The sequence below is a fragment of the Antennarius striatus genome, chromosome 14 (assembly GCF_040054535.1).
Source record: "Antennarius striatus isolate MH-2024 chromosome 14, ASM4005453v1, whole genome shotgun sequence".
NCBI classification, from domain to species: domain Eukaryota; kingdom Metazoa; phylum Chordata; class Actinopteri; order Lophiiformes; family Antennariidae; genus Antennarius; species Antennarius striatus.
Genome location: NC_090789.1, coordinates 18,078,231 through 18,095,601, shown reverse-complemented (window position 1 = coordinate 18,095,601; position 17,371 = coordinate 18,078,231). Strand labels below are relative to the sequence as shown.

Sequence of the window (17,371 nt, the reverse complement as noted above, 5' to 3'; positions counted from 1 at the left end):
ACGATGACCGTCGGAACTCAAAGCTGCTGTAAACAGGAAAAACACAAACCTGCAATTTCAGCGTTTTTTTTTTTTTTTTTTTTGGAGTAGGTTTTCCGTTAGCAGTCATGTGACACGTTACGACACGACACCGCAGACGATCACATCCAATCAGAACGTTTTCGACACGACTGGCTGCTAGGCTGTCCCTTTTTGGTTTCTTCTTCTCGTCGTTCTTCCACAAAAACCGTAAAATAAACTCTGATGACGTCTCAGATATTTGAGACCCACTGAAACAAAAAGGTTCGTGTTTTAATGAGGCTGTTCAGAGTTCGTGGTTCAAGATCATCTGGAGCGGAGATCACAACCACTAATCTGATTTCTCAGATTTCACTTCACGACAGTCACCTGGAATCTTAAAATCACGTTTTCCTCACGGGACGTTTTCCAGGCTGTGGCGTCCAAAAGAAGCCCCTCCCCCTCCCCCCACACCCCCCGACAGTCTGGGCTTCGAACCCGGAGCAACGGAAGTTCAGACGTTTATTCCAGGTGGACTAAAGTGTAAAAGCAGCAGCAAGAATGAGAAGAGAGAGGGACACAGAAGAGGTAGGGAGTGTGTGTGTGTGTGTGTGTGTGTGTGTGTGTGTGTGTGTGTGTGTGTGTGTGTGTGTGTGTGTGTGTGTGTGTGTGTGTGTGTGTGTGTGTGTGTGTGTGTGTGTGTGTGTGTGTGTGTGTGTGTGTGTGTGTGTGTGTGTGTGTGACAGAGAGACACCAGTTAGGTCACGCTGCTGTCGTTGGCGTTGACTTCACACACGTCTTCCTCACACACACTCCGACCCAAACCCAAACCGCCGAACCCCCCCGACCCGTGACCTTGACCTTGACCCTGGCCGACACCCCCCGCGGCGGCCATGTTGCCGCCCAGAGCGGAGCAGCTGCTGCTGCTACTTCCTGCTGCCGACGCGCCGCCGTGCTGCGGCGACAAAACGGAGAGATGCGACGAAACCGACACTCCCCTTCCTCCTCCTCCTCCTCCCCCTCCCTCCCCCGCAGACAGGAGGAGGTGCGGGGAGGACATCAGATCGGGTCCATCCTCGCCTCCCGCTCGTCTCCTGATCTCGCCGCCGTCGCCGCGCCTCTCGCAGTGCGAGCGGTGCCTCATGAAGCTGTCGCGCCACATGAACTTCTTTCCGCAGCCGAGGCAGTCGTAGGGCTTTAACCCCGTGTGCGTCTTCATGTGCTCCGTCAGGTGATGCTTCATCTTGAACTTCTTGGCGCACACGGGGCAGTGGAACGGCCTCAGGTCCAGGTGCATGTTGATGTGCCGGTCCCTCATGCTCTTGTGGGTGAACGTCTTCCCGCAGTGACACATGAATACTTTCCCAGAACCCCCGCCGCCGCCGCAGTTGCTGCCCGCGCTCCCGCCTCCGATCCCGCCTCCGCTGTCCATGCAATCGACCCCCAGCCCGCTCTGCACCGACAGGTGGACGGCCCCGTGCTCCAGGCCGGGCCCTTTGAAGGAGGTCCCGCCGATGACGCCGCCTCCCATCCCCAAGGGGGGGACGGCCGGGTCCAGGGACAGACCCGAGGCCTGGCTGTAGAGGAGGATCTGGTTCCCCTGCATGTCCAGGGGGAAGAGCTGGGCCCGGGCCGACGCCGCCGACTGGACCTGCCCCAGCAGAGCCGACACGGCCCGGCTGGCGCTCTGGGTGTGGGCGGGGCCGTCGTGAAGGTGCTGGGACACGGATTGGTCCATCAGACTGCCTTCAAACTTGAGGTAGTCTTCTGAAGACTGGCAGTAGTCCACCTGCAGGGGGCGACAGCGAGGCTTTGATCAGACCTTTTTTTTTACTACAAAACCTCGACATACGAGTCATTTCAGATACGAGTCGTCGCTAATTCCAGATTTTTTTTTACACAAACAGAAATCCGAGATACGAGCCGAGCTTCAGGACATCGCCGCTAGTCGGCGGAAGGATACAACACCAGTGAGACCGGATCTCGTTCTCGTTGGTGGAGTAAGACGTAACTCATATGTTCTGACTTTTGCATTTTATTCCATACTTTACCATTGTTTACATGACTTACACAGAATTAATTACACACAGGGAAAGTCTGCATGTCTTTTGGTTGATAATTTTTTTCATAATTTTGAAGGTTTGGGGGTTTTTTTTTTCCATGAGGCTGGAACAGATTAAAATGATTTTGGTCATTTTAAATCAGGAATTTCTATCAACTCGTATCTCAAGGTTCTCCTGTTCATCCACAGAGAATGAATTCGAAACAGACACCGGTTCCTCCACCAGCACCTCCGTCCATCTCTGATGACATCAGACGACGTTCAGACGTCAGGACTAATGAGTCACTTTGACACGCAAAACACACTGGTGGTCTACGGATGTCCACAAGACAGCACTGCATGTTTCTGAGCGACACGTGTTCCAGGAGGACATGTTGCGTTACGTTACGACACCCCAGCCTCGAACGGAGGCCGAGCCAGCTGGTGTGGGGTCACATACGGTACCTTTGGATCGATCAAAGTGAAACATCTTCAGGTTTATCACGTCTGCCTCATTTGTTACCCACAGAAATAAAAATCTGCACAGGTTCTTCAATCAGAACCTCCACAGAGGTCCAGAGCTCACCTGGGAGTCCAGGTCGTTCTCGTGTCTGCCCCCCAGCTCGGCTGACAGGCTCCTGACGTTGGAGATGTTGAAGTTGCTTCTCTCCCTTTCTCTGGCCAGCTCCATCTCTCTCTCCTCCTCCTCCTCCTCCTCGTCTTCTCCCCCCTCCTCCCCGGACACCACGATGAGGTCGTCGTCCTCCATGCGCTCCGTTTTCACCACCACCCACTGTTTGCGTGGCATGATGCTGGGCTGGATGTAGGCGGGGCGCTTCTGCGGCAGCAGCACCGGATCGTCGCCGTCCTTCGAAGCGAGATGCGTCACATGGTTAGAAGTAACAAAGTACGCTACTGCAGTAAACACAAACAATTGTGTTTACGCCCCGCCCACTAATTTACTCTGTCAACAAACAGGACAGATAAACCACCGAAGAAGTACAGGTAGTCCTCAACATACGAACATTCAGAGATACGAACAAGCACACCGCTATATCCGACTACTGCAGTTCCACTTTCTGCCACAACCCCCTTGGGGGCAGAACCACTGCGTCCTCGCAGCTCCAACACTCGCCTCCCCTCTTGATGTTGTTTGTTGTTGTGTCTGTGAGCATCTCAGAGCATCTGGTTTCATACCTTCATACTTTACTGTTAGTGATAACGTGATAAAGGCTAGTGAAGATAGTGGTGGTGGAGACCATCTCTCTGATGACAACTCTGACTCTGACCAACAATGACTTCTTCCTTGAAGTGTTTTCTTCTTCTCCTCAAGGATTAAATAATAAGTTTACTGTAAACTAAATTCAAAATGATCGGGTGGATCGGGAGTTAATCACACATTTTAATATCATTATGTTTTTATTCTTATTTATCATTACAGTAACATTATGTACAGACGTTAAGCTGAGTGAAATGACGTAAACTCAATTATTATTTTTCCGTACATTTTTTTTTAAACTGACGTATAATCGTGAACAACTTGACTCGAAACAACCTGTACCTTTATTTTATTTTGTGTTGTTTTTATGTCCTGTAATTGTTGTCAGTCTTAGGAAATAGTACTTTTTTATTTAGAGAGGTAATGACATTTAAATGACATCAAATGGTGATTTTAGATTGAAATTTTAAAAAATAATGACTTACGATTAACTCAACCTACAAACAATCTCTTGGAACCAACTATGTTTGTATGTTGAGGACTACCTGTAGCTTCAGGTTGATTCACGACTGCAGAATTAAAAGAACCCAAACCCCACTGGTGACAAATATTAATTTTGATAATAAAAGGGCAAAAATGAAATCTGATTTCTTTCAAATTACTGTTAAGAGTTTTGATTTGAAGGTTTTTGTGTTTACACGTCTTCTCTCCAGTTGGTGGAGTTGAACCCCTCAAACCTCACCTGGTATGACGACACCCCGAAGCTGTCGCTGACCCCGACTTCCTGCTCTGACACAGAACTCGTTTTCTTCCTCCTCCCGCCGTCTCCTCCTCTTCCTGTCTTCCTCTGGTGATACATCAGCTCCTCTTCCTCCTCCTCCTCCTCTATTTCTTCCTCCCCCTCATGGAGGAATGCTTCCTCTCCTCCGGACGGGGTGCAGTAACTGGGGGTGTTACTCGCTCCACCTCCGTCGACTGACGCCCCGGCCGTGGCCGTCCCTCCTCCTCCGAAGCTGCTCCCGTCTCGGGGGCTGAAGTAGTTGGTGCTGCTGGGGGATTGGCTCTCGCTCACCGGCGGCCTGCTGGGGGGTTGGGGGGTTTGCTGGGGCTCGTTTGACCCCACAACCTGGGGCTGGCCGCCGCCGCCGCCGTCTGCGCCGGCTCCAACGCCGCTGGCTGAGCCGCTATCACTACGACTGCTGCTACACCTGAGGTTAGCGGACCTCCCACCTCCTCTGGTGCCGGCTCCATCCATCGCCACGCCCCCGCCGCCGCCCGCCCCTCCAGCTCGCCCCTCCTTCAGCAGCTCGGTGCATTTGTCCACGATGTGCCACATCTGCAGGACGCTGCCCACCGTCAGGTAGTTAACGATGTCCTCACGCAGCATCCGCAGCTCCCCGGTGTAGGCGCAGCTGAGCACGCTCTCGAACGCCAGCGGGTCCATGACCGCTGGGATGGAGACCGTAGACATGTTCTTCAGGAGGACCTACGGGAAAAACACACGTCAATCCTTAATTCTGGTTCATCTCAGATAAACCTGATACTGGATGTTCGTTCCTTGACTCAGTCTAAACCAGGGGTGGGAACCAAAATGTTCAAAGAGCCATATTGGACCAAAAAAACTCAAATCAAATCCGTCCGAAGCAGCAAAATATTAAAGCCTTATTTGAGCCTTGAAGGCAACACAGGCTGTAAATGTTTATTAGCTATATTAGCCTACTATTAAAATGACTAAGTAGGCTACAAATACATAATGAGCATTTATGATTAAATGTTTATTTTCCCTGCAGCGCATCCTGGAGAGAATGAAACCACATGACTACTCTGTTGTATAACATTTGGTGCTTTAAGTTTACCTTCCATTCTATATTATATATTCCATTATATATTACTATATTAATGTATTTTGTTTTGTTGCACTGAAGAACTCATTAAATCTGCTCCTAAATGCAGTTCAAATATCAACGATCGCCCCTTGTAAATACAGTCACCCCTTCGTTACTTGCGGTTAATGTGTTCCAGGACAACCCGTGAAAAAGGAAAATCCGTGAAATAGTGATAAACTATTTATTTTATTATTTACGGTAATTTAAACGTTTATAACTTTTATGTTAAAAAGTGTTTCCTTAATACACATTAGCACATGTGTGGTTGTTTAGGTCCCACCTGGTCATGGAAGTAGGGTGAGGAGGCCGCCAGGACACAGCGGTGGGCTTTAAACACTTGTCCTTGGACGTGGATGGAGAGATCACAGAGCTGGCCGTCTTCTCTCTGCCGGTTCAGGCTGTCCAGCACCGACGTCTGAGCGCCGGGGAAACAGACCTGCAGCACCGGGCCGGACGTGTCGCTCGGGGCAGAGCTGCTGCTGCTGCTTCCCACCTCCATGGGCAGCGACTGCATCTGGACGGGAGAACAAGGAGTCAACACCGTTGACTCCTTCCTGATTTCTTAGCACTGAATTCCAGCAGGGAAGCTAATAATCTGACGCTCAGATTAAAAACATGCATCATCAGAACTAGAGCACATTGCCCTGATATTCAAATATAGGTCATCAGAGAATAAGAAACCCACCTTCTATCAATTATCTTTGATTGATGACTTTGACCTCTTTGACCGTATCAAATCCCGCCCCTTCCGGTGTATATCCCGCCCCCACTGCACTGGTTTCTTTGTAGGAACACAATAACTCAATCTGGCCATATTTGATCTGCAGACCATCACAAAATAACAGTGTGTAATTATCGCGCCTTTTAGCTTTGACATTCTGCTTGGATGTTTCAAATTTATTTATTCTTATATAGCCCAGATTCACAAAGAATGTCTCAAAGGGCTTTACAATCTAACACTTTTCCCTATTTGAGTTCTGTTATATGCCTTGGCAACATTATTATGTAAACCCTGACCAAGAAGAGAAATATCATCAGTTTCAAGAGATCTATTGGACGAGGGTCCAACATGGCCACAGTGTTGACAAAATTAATTGCTTGATAACTAACTTTGACATTCTGGCTAAAAACTTGGTAGCTTCTGTGTTCAAGTTTGTGTTTTGTGTGATGCCAGGGAGAGATTGTATAGTCTTTATAGCACTGACCATTTGGACAGGTATATTCAGGGTCCCATGTATAAGATGAAGCAAGTAACCATTTTTGTCTTCAAAGTGAAAGAAAGAGTGTGTCCACAGAGGTCCAAGAGCTCTTACACTATCGGCTAAATGGACAAGTAAGTGCATATTAGCTGTCATGTACCGTTCACCACAGTCCACTTATTTGAGAACAGAAATTCCAGAGTAGTTTTTCAGCATGATCTACTTGTGCAGGGGTTTTTGACTACCTCAGACGAATAAAGATTGCTTCACTAAGGAAATGTTTGTAGTAGAGTACTGCAAAAATGCCTCGGAATATAACAGGTCCAAAAAATAGCAAAATGGACCGATACTCAGATGCTTTAAAGAACATTCTGTGAGAAGACACAGATCGAGGCAATCTAATCATAAATGTTGGCCTTATTTCTTTCATCCCTTAGTCAACTTCTTTGATCTAACCATACTGATGCACAACGGGAAAACTCTGTGGAGAGTCACAAAAACATCAACAGACGCATTACTCCTAGTAGTACAGAGAGCAAACAGTCTACTCCTTTACCCAGGACCAAATCATAGCTGTTTAGTCGGCTGAGAAAGGTAGGTCCCTTCACCCCATGTACAATGTTGTTGGAATCATAGGCCTTCTTAGCATTATCCGCAAACCCTTGTGGGTATGAGGTGGCCCTTTTGGATTAGTCTTCTGGAAAAGCATGGACATTACTTCCTTTCTCCTGTTTTTATTGTTTGAGCTGGTTGTTCACACTTCAGACATCCAAACTGTCCATTGAATTGAACAGTATTAAGCACCAATGCTTTTGTTTGCAAATCGCAGGTTCCTGCAATGGTAAAGGCTTTGCATATAAAAGGTTCTTGGGCACAAGAAACTTAACAGAAATTCCATCTCTTTTGATTTTCTTCAGGGTGTTACATAGAGGTTCAAGAAATGTCAACATTGATGGTTTTGAGTCCCCAAACCAAAGACCTGCAAATATCATGTTTTCTCATTTTAGTACATTCAACAATGTTCAAAGTTGAACAAAGTTCAACAAAGTTTAACTCATTTATGACCAATTAAAAGGCCAAATAGAAAAAATTGAAGACTTAAAAATGGGTATGCCATCTGTGTTCCACATTAAAGAAATGTTCCTGGAATCAGTGAGAGGCTTATTGTATGTATAAAGTCTCTGATAGGCTTCTCCATCATATATTTCTTAAAAATTGTCATGACATTTCTTTATGTCTATTAAACCTGAATCTAAGTTTAGTTTAATTAATTGTTTTACATTCGTGCATATTTCCTATCTCTGTTCCCCAATCCTTGTATATCCTGGTGAAAACACAGAATAATAATACATTTAACATACTGTACAGTATTTAACACTTGCATGCAAATTTATTACAAAAAACATGGGTAAAACTAATGCAGTATATGAGAAATCCTGCTATAAGTCCTCCCTTCATAAGGATTAAACTATTTATACTTTATTGAATATTTTTGAAAGAGGTGGTTACGTACTTGAATAGTCATTTTGGACAATGTAATTTGTGGTGCTGTTAAAGCGTACTAAATTATGCTCAGACATGTTCTTATTTTTTATATATTTGTTTTATATAACACACATACACACACACACACACACACACACACACACACACACACACACACACACACACACACACACACACACACACACACACACACACACACAATGCCTTACCAGAACTGAAGCTCAAAGTGCTTTACAACAAAGAATTCCAGCACCAAGTGCTTCATAGAACATTTGTAAAAAATATAATAAAATAAATAATCAGTAAATACTGAATGAGAAAAAAGCAAAGTTAAAGAAGAGTGCGTAATTCAAAAAGTTGTATGAGAAAATAAGTGTGACACAAATACAAAAAAAGAATAAAGTTAAAGACAAATGTGAAGAGATAGATTTTTGGTTTTGCTAAGGTCTGAAAGGATTAGAAATGAGACAAGTAAGATATAGTTGTATGTTTAAGTAAGATTGATTTTTAGCCAGCCCTGGTTTACTCAAAACCTCCTTTATTTACTTTTGTGTTGATTTTTAGGTCATTTAGTATTTTTGACATTTGAGGATGGATACACGGCAAAAAATTTTATTGTCTGTGATATACCAAGCAAAGATGATGAACCCATCGCTTGCCTCAGAGATCTGAAGCCAGGAGAAGAAGTTCTTGCATGATGGTCTGACAACAGGTTCTACAGTGCCACTGTGGACTTCATCGGAAAAGCTCACAAGACAGTGGATAAAAAAAAAGGCCACAAAGAAGGACATTAAAAAAAGTGATGCAGCAGCTCAAAGATTCTACAACCTTCCATCCTCACCTCAGGCAGGTCAGTCCATCTCTGCACTGGATCCCCCACATGCTGTGGAACACGGCGTCATCCAGTTTCCAACTGCCTGGCCAGTGTACCCACCTCCATCTACCGAATCATCTCTACCTGTCCAGCCACAGCATCAGCCCATAATTATCTGGCCACAAAGCCAACTTCTAGTTTCTCAGTCATCTGCACATATGCATCAATATTACCCTTCACAGCGTCATAGACCTACAGACCTATCAAAACATCAGCCTGTTTTGATAGATTTGGACCAGCAAAGACAGCCACCATCTCCTACTGGAACAGCCTAAGACAGCTTTCTCAAAATGCTGTAGAGTCCTGTTACACAACAACAAGCTGCTGTTCTTGAAGACCAGATCCAAACTAGTATGTCTACACATGAGACATCTTCAAGCTCATCTTCAGATACTTTAATCCTGGAGCGTGATCCGATTCCAGAATGTGGAGAACCGTGTTTGAGTTTGAATCAACAGAAAACAGAAGCTATGTGGGGCATGCAGGGCAGAGGTGGGAAACTTAGAGGAGGAGAAAGCCAAACTCCAGAATGTGCTGTCTGGTATAGGTAAATTTATTTGTCTCTGTTGATATCAATTGTTCCTTTATCACTAGTCCTTTTTTCAATCACAGTTTTCCTGAGGTACCCAATTGCTATTCAGTACTACACTGTATATACCCAAGCAGTGTAACATGAACTATAATGTAAAATAATCTGGGCAATGATCAATGGTGCAAAATAAAATTATAATTATAGATATTTGTAAAGGTCTAAAAAAATTGTTAGTTTAGACATTAGTAGTTATTGGGTACTGAAGCTAAAACTCTTTTTTTTTAAATCCAAAGATTTCATGATGTTTTGACCAAACATGTCTCTTCCTTCTCTTGACTTTAGGATTGCTGCTGTATCCCTGTGAGGTCATTTATCTTTTGTGCCCCAGGTGGTGAGCACCTTGGGGCATTAGAATGCTTTGTGGACAAAATGGAGCAGATGCAACTTCAGGCTGGTGTTTTGACTCCAACAAACAGATCTGGGAAGCAAGAGCTGTATCCAGAAAGTGGCCTCTACTTGTCTTCTACTCGCCTGGCTGCAATCCATGCAGAAGCAAAGAAAGACTGCATTCGCTTATTTCCATCTTCCTTTGAGATTAATTCTTCACTGCAGAAGAGTGCCGGAAAGCTGTGGCGGTTTGGGAAGCAAGGACAAGTGCCAGATGGGAAGATGGTGCCGGATAAAGTCAAAGTCGAAGGGACTCTAAGTAAGTATATTGGTCGTGATAGTTAACGATTTATGGAACTGTTACAGAAAAGTTGTAGAAATTTGTTCAGAAATATGTGTGGGAACCCAAGATAGAGAGCCAAGTCATGCTCACAGTGGATCCTTTGGACTTTGGTTATGAATAAAAAAATGTGTATGGCTGTGAACTGCATGAGACATCTAATCTTTTTGATCCCGTTGGAATTATCATGAATTATGCATTTTCCATTTTCATATATAACTTTACAATTAAAGTCACATTTACAATTACTACACTCCCAAGTGTTTCCAAGTAACGCCATGCTACCCAGAGCTGCTGAAGCTAGCGTTAACATGATACCGTACTCGTGTTTCGTTTGGGCATTTAGTCAGATTCCAATGTAGATCAAGCCTGGCTCGTTCTTTGCTTCCCAGCTGAAAAGTAATAGGAGTTGCTGCCAAAAACACACCAGCTAAGATATATTTGTGAATGAAACAGCAAGGTTGATACAATTTAAAATAAATAAATAAATAAATAAATAAATAATAAAAAAAATAAAATTATATATATATAGTTTGTTATATATATATATACACACAAAAGTTCTCTGCTAATCATAACTGAGACTGATTTCAGATCATAAGTCATGAGCATTTTAATCTGCCATAGGTCAAAAGGTTAAAAGTGAGAAAAATGGCTTTGAATATTCCACAGGATTCCTCGGCTATGTCTCAGCATCCTCAGTCCTATGGTCCCTATAGGTGTGTGTAATGTAAACAGCAAGTGTAACGTGAGGTTATGTTTGCTGGCTGATCCTTCTTATAGTTAGTTTTTTGTACACATAAAGTTCATAATATGACCAAGGAATAACATGATTGGATCATTTTCAATGGATTTGTCGATGGATAGCTGAACAGAAGGATGCAAAATTTTAAAATAAGTACTTTGTCGATTTGTTTTCTTGAAATACATATTCACCATGATATATTTGGTACCGTGTTGAAAGTACAAAACTCATAAAAATATCAAAACAGCTAAAATCTTTCTATTTTGACTCTAAGCAATAAATGAACGTCAGTGACTTCCGACAGGTTTTCCCAGACAACCAAACATGTTGTATTGTGTAAAAATGAGACATTTAGTTTACTAACTTTCCCTTCACTATTTTCTGACTTATTTTTCTTTAATCAGGTTTCATTTTGTAGAGAAATAAATGAACAAACATCAGATGTAACTCCTGCCAGTTTTAGATTGGTCAATCTAGAATATAATTTTACTTTACAACTATTCAACTAATCAGGCATTTAGGGGTGTGTGATATGATGGTATTAAAGCGTGCGGGTTTAATCATGTTTATGAGGGAGGGAGGGAGGGATATTCACCGGAAAGGTGCGGGACATTCACCGGAAGGGGCGGGATATATTTTTTCTGTATTTTAAATTTATGTGACGTCACCCAATAGGGAGGGGTATTCACCGGAAGGGGCGGGATATACACCGGAAGTGGGGGCGGGACATACACCGGAAGTTGGGGCGGGGTATACACCGGAAGGAGCGGGACTTCATACGGTCAAAGAGGTCAAAGTCATCAATCAAAGATAATTGACAGAAGGTGGGTTTCTTATTCTCTGTCGTCACCAAATCTGCCAGATAGGAAGGAAAAGTTATGAATTACTGTGTCTTCACAGAGTCTTCTCCACCTGGGGGAGAAGGCGAGCTGTGAAGACAAACAGAGTCTGAAAGATTTCTCTTCTGCCCCAGAAAAACCTCTGGAAGTTGCCACTGCATCCCAACTCTGGACAACAGGAAGAAAATAAATGGATGGATGGATGGATGGATGGAGGGATGGAGGGATGGATGGATAATGTAGCCGGAAGAGGACACAAGCCAGTGTCTTATTGTGCCAGTCAAAATCCCAGATAAATACAGAGGGTTGCGTCAGGAAGGGCATCCGACATAAACCTTTGCCAAATCAAACATGCAAATTGAATCTATGACTTCCATACCGGATCGGTCGAGGCCCGGGTTAACAACGACCGCCATCGGTGCTGTTGACCTACAGGGTGCCGGTGGAAATTGAATTAGTGTTGGTCGAAGAAGGAGAGGAGGAAAGTGTGTTTGTAGAAAGAGAGAGAAGAGGAAAGCCAACAGTATAGGACTGAGAGTAGGGACGTTGAATGTTGGAACTATGACAGGAAAAGGTAGAGAGTTGGTTGACATGATGCAGAGGAGGAAGGTAGACATACTGTGTGTACAGGAGACCAGGTGGAAAGGTAGCAAGGCTAGAAGTTTAGGAGCAGGGTTCAAGTTGTTCTATCATGGTGTAAATAGGAAGAGAAATGGAGTAGGAGTTATCTTGAAGGAGGAGTTTGTTAGGAATGTCCTGGAGGTAAAAAGAGTGTCAGATAGAGTGATGAGTCTGAAGCTAGAAATAGAAGGTGTGATGTTCAATGTTGTTAGTGGGTATGCTCCACAGGTAGGATGTGAGCTGGAGGAGAAGGAGAAATTCTGGCTGGACTTTGATGAATTGATGCAGAGTAAACCTAGAAGAGAGACAGTTGTCATTGGTGCAGACTTCAATGGACATGTTGCTGCAGGAAACAGAGGTGATGAGGATGTGATGGGCAGGTTTGGTGTCCAGGAGAGGAACGCAGAAGGACAGATGGTAGTTGACTTTGCAAAAAGGATGGGAATGGCTGTAGTGAATACTTTCTTCCAGAAGAGGCAGGAACATAGAGTGACCTATAAGAGTGGAGGTAGGAGCACACAGGTAGACTACAACTTGTGTAGATAGATAGATAGATAGATAGATAGATAGATAGATAGATAGATAGATAGATAGATAGATAGATAGATAGATAGATAGATAGATAGATAGATAGATAGATAGATAGATAGATAGATAGATAGATAGATAGATAGATAGATAGATAGAAAGAAAGAAAGATACTTTATTAATCCCGGAGGAAATTGTGTAGACGATGTTACCTAAAGGAGATCAGTGACTGTAAAGTACAGTGATACCTCTACTTATGAATGTCTCTACTTACAAAATTTTCTACTTATGAAATTTCTTAGCAGGAAAATATTACCTCTACTTACGAAAGAGATTTCAACTTACATAATGTAAAAACACAGTATCGGCTGATACTCGAACAAAAACACAGTATCGGCTGATACTCGAATAAAAACACAGTATCGGCTGATACTTGAATCTCCCACAGGTTCCTGAACACAACATTCTCATAGCTGCTCTGCCATTGGCTATTACCTATTACGTATCTTCCTGGTATCCCATTGGCTAAGAGGGATGCCACTCCACCTCTGTGTGGAGCTAGAACAGTGCTTATGGAGTTTTTTCGGCATTCGGGTCTCGACCCGTGAGGTAGTCTGATAGTTTTGCACAAATATAATAACTTTTTGAGTAGGTATTCACCATCGACCCCAAGAAAGTGACGGAGAAAAGAGGAAAAGAAAAGACGAAGAAAAGAGTTTTTTTGTCCGTACAAACAAAGCAAGAGATAATAGAAGAGCATGAAAAAGCGATGCGATTGGTTGATCTCACCAAAGAATATGGGTGTAATGCATCTACAATCACCACGTTATTAAAACTAAAGGAAGTTTAAGGAGTTTAAGGCATCGCGTGGGTGGTTGGAGAAGTTCAAAAGGAGGACTGGAATTCACTCTGTTGTTCATGGTGGGGCAAGAGGGCATGAACCAAAGAGGGCAAAAAACAAGGAGGACAGCAGTTAAAAGGTAAATGACATTTGTATTCTTTACTCTATTCTTTGTTTTTTACATTATATACAACTCTCATTTATTGTGTAATAATCAAACTGTCACATGTATTTGTTACATGTTTTGATGCATTTTTATGCTTTATAAAACATTTATGTCGGAAATTTTGTGGGCTTGGAACGGATTAGGGCATTTGCATGGAAAACGGGTCTCTACTTACGAAATTTTCTGCTTACGTAATTTCTTCCGGAACCAATTAATTTCGTAAGTAGAGGTACCACTGTAGTGGTAATTCAAATGTTCTCTGAGTCCTAATGGCCTGTGGCCCGGTACCAAGTCGCGACCAGGTGGTTGGAGACCACTGTTTTAACTGAAATCTGGACTAAGATGGTAACCATGGTAATATATCTGTTAGGAGGTTGAGCTGATCTCCAAGTAAAAAGCAGAGGCAGGCAGACGTCTGAGCATCCCCAAGACATTCAAGGTTTCACACAGTGTTCCCACGTCTCAGACCTGAATCAGCTTGTTGGAGCTCATTGACAGTCAACATCAGGAGAGGTTAGGGGAAACAAGATGGTAATACTCCGGCTCAACCGTCTGTAGTGATGTCAAAACTAAAATAATCATTTAATAGATAGCCACAAGGCTGGAAGAGAATACAAGAAGACAGAACAGCGTTCAAATTAACAAAGTCAGTTCAAACAAACTATAATTAGGACATCAGCACATGGTAAAAGAAAAAGGGAACAGTAGAAATCAGATTGAGACCTCAAAGACTTAAAAATATAAATCCATAATTCTCAACATCAGTTATATCTTAAAGAACACAACAGAGTAAAACACACAAGAATCCAACAGACTGGAAACCATTTAAAGACAAGTGGGTGAAAACACAAAAACAAGCTTCAATCAACCGACTACAAAATCGGTTTCCAAGAGTCGTCTTTAACGTGTCTGATAATTTACACGTAACATATTAATAGTTACAGCTGGGGATGTAGGTCAGTGGTAGAGCGTATGCTGAACCCGGGTTCAATCACTGGCATCTGCAGCCCTACGAGGGCATAAGTACCCACTGTAGGCCGGTCCCAATCCTGGATCCATGTAAAGGGTCGTAGCAGGAAGGGCATCCAGAGAAAAAACTTTGCCAAACAAATATGAGCATTTAAAATGTATAAAGGATGACACGCTATGGGAACCCCTCACGGGACAAGAAACAACAAAGAGACCATGAGAACTCCCCACAGGGACGTCACAGACTGCTCTCTGGAGTTTGGATCCTGATGCTGCTAAAGGAGGAACAACCGGCTACTTAATCCAGGAGGGAGAGCAACTGTTTGATCCAGATTATCCATGAAGACATGTTTTTCTGTTTTTGATTTGTTTTGTGTTAAATTTGATGTGATTTATGTGCATTCTGGTTACATAACTCTAGACCATTTGTCATCCTGTTTGAAGGTGTCAAAGATGAATGTTGGGATTAAATGGGATGATTTGCTCATACGATTTCTTAAACACACACACCAGACAACATGTAAATCAGGGGTGTCAAACTCGTTTTCACCGAGGGCCACATCAGCATAATGGCTGTCCTCAAAGAGCCAGATGTAACTCAATGTAATGTAAAATAAATGTAACTCAATGTAATGTAAAATAAATGTAACTACTCCTTAATATTAAATAACTCTGAATTAGTTATTGATTCAAGATTCAAACATTACAGTTACACACACAGTTACACATATTTTTGATTGTTTCTCTGTTATAACACAAATAATTTAATTTGTCAGTTTATTAAACCCACAGAACTCCATTTATCAAGGATCAAACTATTCAAGTGAATAAAGAAAAATAACATCAAACATAAGTTAGGACATTAACTTCGTTCAAAATGGTTTAGTCAAAATTAAAATAGGCTGAATTATTGCATTGTGGGAAGTGTAGTTTTGGCCAAATCACACTTTTGACCTATTTATTTTTTGACACTCTGACCTTTTATGCTCTCGCGGGCCACATAAAATGATTTGGCGGGCCACACTTGGCCCCCGGGCCTTGAGTTTGACACGTGATGTAGACCAGCAGCCTGTTGTCTGGATTATGTCGTGTTTGTGTGTCTGTGTGTTTACACCCACAACAAACTACGCATTGTTTATTAGTATCTTGTTTACACGCATGTTAGGAACATCTCGTGACACGCATCGCGTGGATTACAGACACCACGACACGATAATCTGACACGATAATCGTGACAGTCACGAGAATCCCACTGGAGCAGCGGGATCCGTGGATAACGAACACCAAGTGTCCACATCACAAAGGCTACGTGGGCAAAACGCCACTTAAATGTTGTTCATGCGTGGGAGGAAATCAACAGCTGACTACTAACACACTGTCTGTGGACACACATCCAGGGCTGAGGCAGCGGAGGGAGCAGACCGACCTGACATCACCGAGTCCGGCCGGACTCGTCCTCCTCCTCCCGTCAGTCTCCCGTCGGGGAAGCAGATGTGACGTTAGCCTGCTAGCTAGTTCACGGCGGGCTTTACCGACACGCAAAGCCGCCCGCTGCCCACGGTCCACTCACCGTTTCAGGCGACGCTGCTGCAGCCTTCAGAGGTTCGGTCCGTGGCCGAGCTGACGGTACAGAGTCCCCACGCTTTGTCCACGTCCCGAACTTTCAGGGCCATGTCTGCGCGTCCTCCTCCTCATCCGCTCCGTGGACCGCGGCAGACGGCGGCGCGTCGCCTTTAACACCCCCGAGACGCACCAGCCAGACTTTGGCCGACAGAAAATAAAGGAGCCGGAGATCAGGTCTCTGTATGAGGACGACGCGTTGTTTTCACCCCGTTAACAGTTCTCTGTACGGATGAAGCGACAGAATTTGACATAAATTTGTTTGTTGACGTGAAGAGAAAATCACGTTCAACGTGCAAAAACAGATCACTAGGAACAAGTTCATATTCTACATTACTTTGGGATGGAACTTTTATTGTGAATACCCATTCAGATTACAGTACAATAATAGTGTAAATTTTAATTCCAAGTCAATAACTTGGGTAGTTTTTTTTTCTTCAGTCTACTAAAGGGCAGATTAAAGTTATCCACAAAATGAACTTATTGTAATACATTTATTTTAATACAGCAGGCTGAGTTGAAACATTGCTGGTGAGAATGTATGTACCCGTTCAACTTTAATTTAATCCCATTCGAAAATCGATATACTAGTTTGGTAATACTGTACACGTTTATTCCCTTTGTGTGTCTGTGAATGTCCTACAGAACAGAAAAAGTAAACTAGGACTGAAAAAAAAAAAAAAAAAAAAAAAGAGTACGAAAGTTTAGGATGAAAGAAAGACACTCAGTGTCTTACAGAAATAGTGAAGATCCAGGCTGTGAATTTGACTGGAAGCTGTTCAATCTTTAACTTCCTGGGTTGATGTGTCACCATGAAGAAATACAAAGAAATACAAAGAAGTCTGCAGCTCAGTCACCAAAAAGGTAACTAGATGTTCTGAGAGTCAAATTAACCTGAGAGCTGGCTCCAAGACAAAGACGAACAACACAGACCTCAGTAGAGTTTCAACATGAAGACAATTATTTGATTTGGGAAGCTGTTTCCGTGGTTACCACATTTACCACAACATACTTAATTATTGAATAAACAAATCTGTGCAATGGAGGGAACCAGAAGGAAT

General features: G+C 43.3%; 1 protein-coding gene across 1 annotated transcript; it reads right to left on the bottom strand.

Annotated features, from left to right (window-relative positions):
• Positions 1–489: 489 nt before the first annotated feature.
• Positions 490–17,267, bottom strand: zbtb22b (zinc finger and BTB domain containing 22b). The gene is made up of 5 exons (XM_068333654.1): positions 16,261–17,267; positions 5,424–5,657; positions 4,000–4,743; positions 2,625–2,906; positions 490–1,786 (listed from the first exon to the last, which is right to left on the bottom strand). Exons 2-5 carry the CDS (start codon positions 5,655–5,657, stop codon positions 755–757), a joined length of 2,292 nt encoding a protein of 763 aa, XP_068189755.1. The 5' UTR covers positions 16,261–17,267; the 3' UTR covers positions 490–754.
• Between the last annotated feature and the right edge of the window lie 104 nt (positions 17,268–17,371).